Source organism: Mus pahari, chromosome 9, assembly GCF_900095145.1.
Source record: "Mus pahari chromosome 9, PAHARI_EIJ_v1.1, whole genome shotgun sequence".
Lineage (NCBI taxonomy): Eukaryota > Metazoa > Chordata > Mammalia > Rodentia > Muridae > Mus > Mus pahari.
Genome location: NC_034598.1, coordinates 48,147,032 through 48,152,981, shown reverse-complemented (window position 1 = coordinate 48,152,981; position 5,950 = coordinate 48,147,032). Strand labels below are relative to the sequence as shown.

General features: G+C 51.6%; 1 protein-coding gene and 1 non-coding gene across 6 annotated transcripts in view; both read left to right on the top strand.

Annotated features, from left to right (window-relative positions):
* Itga7 (integrin subunit alpha 7) overlaps positions 1-5,950 on the top strand; it is a 28,463-nt gene that overhangs the window by 10,904 nt on the left and 11,609 nt on the right. For all 5 annotated transcript variants that reach the window (XM_021204436.2, XM_021204435.2, XM_029542294.1 and 2 more), the window contains 10 exons: positions 566-773; positions 878-1,071; positions 1,340-1,428; positions 1,537-1,664; positions 1,790-1,888; positions 2,028-2,089; positions 2,191-2,360; positions 3,101-3,250; positions 4,080-4,195; positions 4,589-4,781. In XM_021204436.2, coding sequence (XP_021060095.1) covers positions 566-773; positions 878-1,071; positions 1,340-1,428; positions 1,537-1,664; positions 1,790-1,888; positions 2,028-2,089; positions 2,191-2,360; positions 3,101-3,250; positions 4,080-4,195; positions 4,589-4,781 — 1,409 coding nt within the window. The remainder of the gene's footprint in view (positions 1-565; positions 774-877; positions 1,072-1,339; positions 1,429-1,536; positions 1,665-1,789; positions 1,889-2,027; positions 2,090-2,190; positions 2,361-3,100; positions 3,251-4,079; positions 4,196-4,588; positions 4,782-5,950) is intronic.
* On the top strand, positions 2,637-2,738 carry LOC115064780. The gene has a single exon (XR_003844598.1). It is a non-coding gene; the product is annotated as a U6 spliceosomal RNA (small nuclear RNA).

The following is a 5,950-nucleotide window of genomic DNA, read 5'->3' as shown; positions in this document are numbered from 1 at the left end:
TGAGTTCCAGGACAGCCAGGGCTATACAGAGAAACCCTGTCTCGAAAAACCAAAAAAAGAAAACAACAACAACAACAACAAAAAACCAAAAACCCCAAAAGTGAAACGAGGTCCAGGAGACATTTGGGTGAAGCAAGCGCTTCCTTGACCCCGGTCTTCCTCCCTTCTATGTAAAGATCGCCTTCCCCTCGGCAGGGTGGGGAAGATGGGGAGGGGATGCATTGGATGTCAATGGACCTTCTGGGTGTGTAAGATGGGAGGAGTCTCCCTCTTCTTCAGTTCCCCAGGTTGGACATGAATGGTTGGCTCTTGTTGCTATGCCCAGTCCCTCTGACCAAGTCACTAAGGCTTCTCTGTCAGTGCCTTTCTCTCTGCTCCATGACACCTGTGTCATATCCTGTGTCTCTGACCAGGAGGGCTACAAAGATTTCTAGGCCCTGACTGGGGAGGAGGAATAGTCTAGCCATAGTGGTGGGGACTGGGGAGAGGCTTCCTGTGGCTCCAGGGGCTCACCTGGCTTCTGAAATTTGGAGAATCACTCACAGTAAGCGATTCCCTCACCTAGGTTTCTCCATCGACTCTGGGAAGGGTCTCATGCGCTCAGAAGAGCTGAGTTTTGTGGCAGGGGCCCCCCGTGCCAACCACAAAGGGGCTGTGGTCATTCTGCGCAAGGATAGCGCCAGCCGCCTGATACCTGAGGTTGTGTTGTCGGGGGAGCGCCTGACCTCTGGCTTCGGCTACTCACTGGCTGTGACTGATCTCAACAATGATGGGTGAGAGGGGGCAGGGGGAGTGTTCCTGGGTCCAGGAGTGTCTTCCGTGCTTTGTCCTGGGTCCTTCGGTTTAGAGGGCTCCATACTGTCTCCTTCCTCCACAGTTGGGCAGACCTGATTGTGGGTGCCCCCTACTTCTTTGAACGCCAAGAAGAGCTGGGAGGTGCTGTGTATGTGTACATGAACCAGGGTGGCCATTGGGCAGATATCTCTCCTCTCCGAATCTGTGGCTCCCCTGATTCCATGTTTGGGATCAGTTTGGCTGTATTGGGGGACCTCAACCAAGATGGCTTCCCAGGTATGACTGGTGTTAGGAAAGCTCGGTGTGGGGAGGGGCTGAGAAGTTAATGGTACCCCTCAGAGATCTGTTTTTTTTTTTTTTTTTTTAAACTCAGGCAAGTTGAGCTAGTGTTATCTGGAGAGAGTGGCTAAGAGGATTTCAAAATGATGTATGTAGCTTCTCAATGAAACTGGCAACACATTCTACAGGATTGAACAAGGGGAGTTAGGTGTGGACTCTGTCCATCATCCTCTACAGCCGATCATCCCTTTTCTCATGTCCCCAGACATTGCCGTGGGAGCTCCCTTTGACGGAGATGGGAAGGTCTTTATCTACCATGGGAGCAGCCTGGGGGTGGTCATCAAACCTTCACAGGTGAGGGTGTCCTTGTTAGGAGAAGGTCCTGGGTGTTAACTGCAGCGGTAACGGGGGGGGGGAGGATTGGGAAAATGGGGCTCACCGAGGCTGACTGCTGGTCTCCAGGTGCTGGAGGGCGAGGCGGTGGGTATCAAGAGCTTTGGTTACTCCCTGTCCGGTGGCCTGGATGTGGATGGGAATCACTACCCAGACCTGCTTGTGGGCTCCCTGGCTGATACTGCTGCTCTGTTCAGGTGAGCCTCCAGGCTATCAACCCCGCTTGCAGGTGTGGCCTCATTCCAGTCTCATACCTGGTCCTGCAGAGGGTGCCCAGCCTCACACTCTCTCCTTTCTCACCCAATGAACTCTCTATGCCCAGGGCCAGACCCGTCCTACATGTCTCCCAAGAGATCTTCATTGATCCGAGAGCCATCGATCTGGAACAGCCCAACTGTGCCGACGGAGGACGCTTGGTCTGGTGAGGGGAGATTAGAAGGGAGGACTGGGGAGGCTGCCAGTGGTCGCTTTCCTTGCCTCTCTTTGTAGTTTGCATCTGGGCAGTGGCAGGAGTGGGGTTTGGGGTCTTGTTTGCTAAGGAGCCTCCCTTTGCCCCACAGCGTGGACATAAAGATCTGTTTCAGCTATGTTGCTGTGCCCAGCAGCTATAACCCTAGTGTGGGTGAGTAGAGACATCACCTACCGCTCACTCCGATGGCCTCCAGGTGGATAGGAGCAGAATCTTCAGCCCACTCTCTTCCCTCTTCTCCCTCCGCGCCACAGCCCTAGATTATATGTTAGATGGGGACACAGACCGGAGGCTCCGGGGCCAGGTTCCACGTGTGACCTTTCTGAGCCGAGGCCTGGATGACCTCAGGCATCAGTCCTCCGGCACCGTGTGGTTGAAGCACCAACATGACCGAGTCTGTGGAGACACTGTGTTCCAGCTGCAGGTAGCCGCTGACTTCTGGCCCTTGTTCTTCTGCGGCACACCCACACCTCACCGTCAGCTCTGGGTTCCCAGGGGCTGGAGAGATCACTCGGCAGTTAAGAGATTGTGCTGCTCTTGAAGGCCACCCAGAGTTCAGGAGGCCTGACAAGCTCTTCTGGCTCCTTTGGATTCCTGCACTCATGTGTTTATTATATTCATGCGTGCCTATGCATGCACACAGGTGCACATGTGTGCATGTGGACATGCATACACACACAATTAAAAAAGTAAAAGTTCCTTGCACTTGGAAGCACATATACTAAGATTGGAATGACAGATAAGACTAGCAGGGCTTCTTCATGAAGATGACACCTAAATTAATGAAGAATTCCATATATATATATTCCTTTCGAGCTCCTTTTTGCCTTGATGCCTGATTTTTTTTTTTTTAATGAAGTGTCCTGGAACTTTTTAATATGGGCCAGGCTGGCATAAATAGGAGATCCTTGGCCTAGCTTTGAGAGCTGCCTTCATAGGTGTGTGAAAGGAAGGCTGGCATTTCACAGGGGTTGGTGGGGGTCTGGTCTTCAAGGAGGGCTTTTTATTGCCACGGTCTCTCTTATCCCCACATGCATTCCCATCTGTGTTTCTATCTCCCTCGATTTCTTTACAAGAGTTTTCAGTGTACTGGTGGTGGTGGGGGCCTTGATCAGGGTTGGGACTTGGGAGTTGTTCCAGTGAGAAACCATCTTTCCCTTCCAGGAAAACGTCAAAGACAAGCTACGGGCCATTGTGGTGACCCTGTCTTATGGTCTCCGAACCCCTCTGTTACGGAGGCAAGCACCTGGCCAGGAGCTCCCCTCTGTGGCTCCCATCCTCAATGCTCACCAGCCCAGCACCCAGAGGACTGAGGTGATCATGAGGGAAATGGAGCTGGGATGGACAATGGTTCTGATGTGTCCACTGTGACACCTGCTCACAGTTCACAAAGCTCCTTCATACACAGTTCAACCCTATATATGTAGGTGATGTGATACCTCAAAGGCAACATGGCTCAAATGACCATGTGCTCCTAGTGTAAGAGGAGTGCTCCTAGTGTGAGAGGACAGCACCCTTAGCGTGAGAGGACAGCACCCCCTAGTGTGAGAGGACAGCACCCCCTAGTGTGAGAAGACAGCGCTCCTAGTGTGAGAGGACAGTGCCCCCTAGTGTGAGAGGACAGCGCCCCTAGTGTGAGTGGACAGCACCCTTAGTGTGAGAGGACAGCACCCCCTAGTGTGAGAGGACAGCGCCCCCTAGTTGAGAGGACAGCGCCCCTAGTGTGAGAGGACAGCGCCCCCTAGTGTGAGAGGACAGTGCTCCTGCTCCTCCGTTACCTGTCTTAGGCTGTTGTCTTCTGAGATGAACATCAATGCTTCTAAACTTACTGTGCATTAAATCATTCCGTGGGGAGGGGCAGCATGCAGCTCTTTGCATGGTTCTCTCGGCAGCTCAGTGACAGTATCCTTCACTGTTTCTCAGTCTCTGGGATATAGATTGAACAGTCTGGGCTGGACAGCATGGTCTGCCTGCCTACGGACTAGCCTGCTAATCCTTACAGCAGTATGGCAGTACTCACTTTATTTTACAACTCAGAGAGGTTAAGAGGCCAGCCCAGTGTCACACAGTTAAGTGCCAGTTCTGGAGTTGGTGACACATTTGACCCCTGCCTGCCTCAACCTTAGAGATGATCTTCTCCTAGATCCACTTCCTGAAGCAAGGCTGTGGTGAAGATAAGATCTGTCAGAGCAACCTCCAGCTCGAGCGGTACCAGTTCTGTTCCCGAATCAGCGACACAGAGTTCCAGGCTCTGCCCATGTGAGAAGGGTGGAGAGGGCATTTGTGGAGGAGGAGAGGGGAGGGCCAGGGCTCAGAGTGGTCAGGCAGAGGGCCTGACCCGGAAGAGATAACGATTCTCCTAGTCTGGATAATGCCTTGTGTTTTGTGGACACTTTGTTTCACTCCTTTGTGAGGTAGGGATGGCTGGCTCGGTGTTATGAACCGGGAGCAGAGGCCTAGAGATCTTGCTGTTTACCCAGAGTCAGAAAGTGGTGGAGTTAGTGTGAGGATCGAGGTGCACTGAAAGCTGGCTTGCGATTTGGGGGACCTGGAGTGCGAGGAGAGGCAGTGTGCACTTGACTGGAGACTGGGAAGACAGAGGCCACTGGTGAGAGGCCCAGACTCTATAGTGAGTTGGGTCCTATCCCCCAGGGATCTGGATGGAAAGACCGCCCTGTTTGCACTGAGCGGGCAGCCGTTCATAGGCCTGGAGCTGACAGTCACCAACCTGCCCTCTGACCCTGCCCGGCCTCAGGCAGATGGGGATGATGCTCATGAAGCACAGCTCCTGGTCACCCTCCCAGCCTCTCTACGTTACTCAGGAGTTCGCTCTCTGGACTCTGTGGTAAGAACCTGGGGCGGGGCACAGTGGGTGGGGTCATTTAATTTTTGTTTTTACTTTTGTTATTATTATTTGTTTTGGTAGTTATGAGTCCTATTATGATGTTTCAGACTTGTATTTCAGTGTGCTTATCTGGTCATAATCACTCCCAATACTCTATCTTAGCCATTGTCCCATTGCTAATAGTGAAGAGACACCATTACCATGGCAACTCCCCCTCCCCCCAGACAGGGTTTCTCTGTGTAACAGCCCTGGCTGTACTAGAACTCAATTTGTAGATGGGACTGGCCTCAAATTCACAGAGATCCACCTGCCTCTGACTCCAAAGCGCTGGGATTAAAGGTGTGTGCAACGGTACCTGGCTCTCGCCATGGGCAACTCTTATATAGGAAAGCATTTAATGGGGACTGGCTTACAGTTTTGGTGGTTTAGTCCATTAATGTCACAGTGGGAAGCATGGTAGCACGTAGGCAGATTTGGTGCTGGGGAGGTAGAGGAGAGTCTACATTCCGACTGGCAGGCAGCAGGAAGAGAGAAAGAGAGACTGGGCTTAGATTGAGCATTTGAAACCCCAAAGCCTGCTCCCAGTGATGCACTTACTCCAACAAGGCCACACCCACTCCAATGAGGCCACACCCACTCCAATGAGGCCACACCCACTCTGAGGCAACCCCTTCTAATAGTGCCACTCCCTAATGACTAAACATTCAAATCTATGAGCCTATGGGTGACATTCTTATTAAACCACCACACCCTCTTTTCTCCTCCCATAGTTCCCTCCAGGCTTATATATCTTCTTAGAAAAAACATTTTGTCTTTTTGCATCCAGTATTATGTCTTGTTCCAACTTTCTTCTTTAGACTACTTTCTACTCCCAACATAGTCTCTGGTGTGTGTGTGTGTGTGTGTGTGTGTGTGTGTGTGTGTGTTTGAGATAGGGTCATAGCACTGGCTAGCCTGGAACTTGCTATATAGAGTAGGCTGGCCTCAGTTGACAGAGATCCACCTGCCTCTGCCTCCAGAGTGGTAGAATTAAAGGCATGCACCACCAAGTACCAAGCTTGGTCCATATGTATATGTATTAGTCAGGGTTCTCTAGAGTCACAGAACTTGCAGATAGTCTCTATATAGTAAAGGAATTTATTGATGACTTACAGTCTGCAGTCCAAATC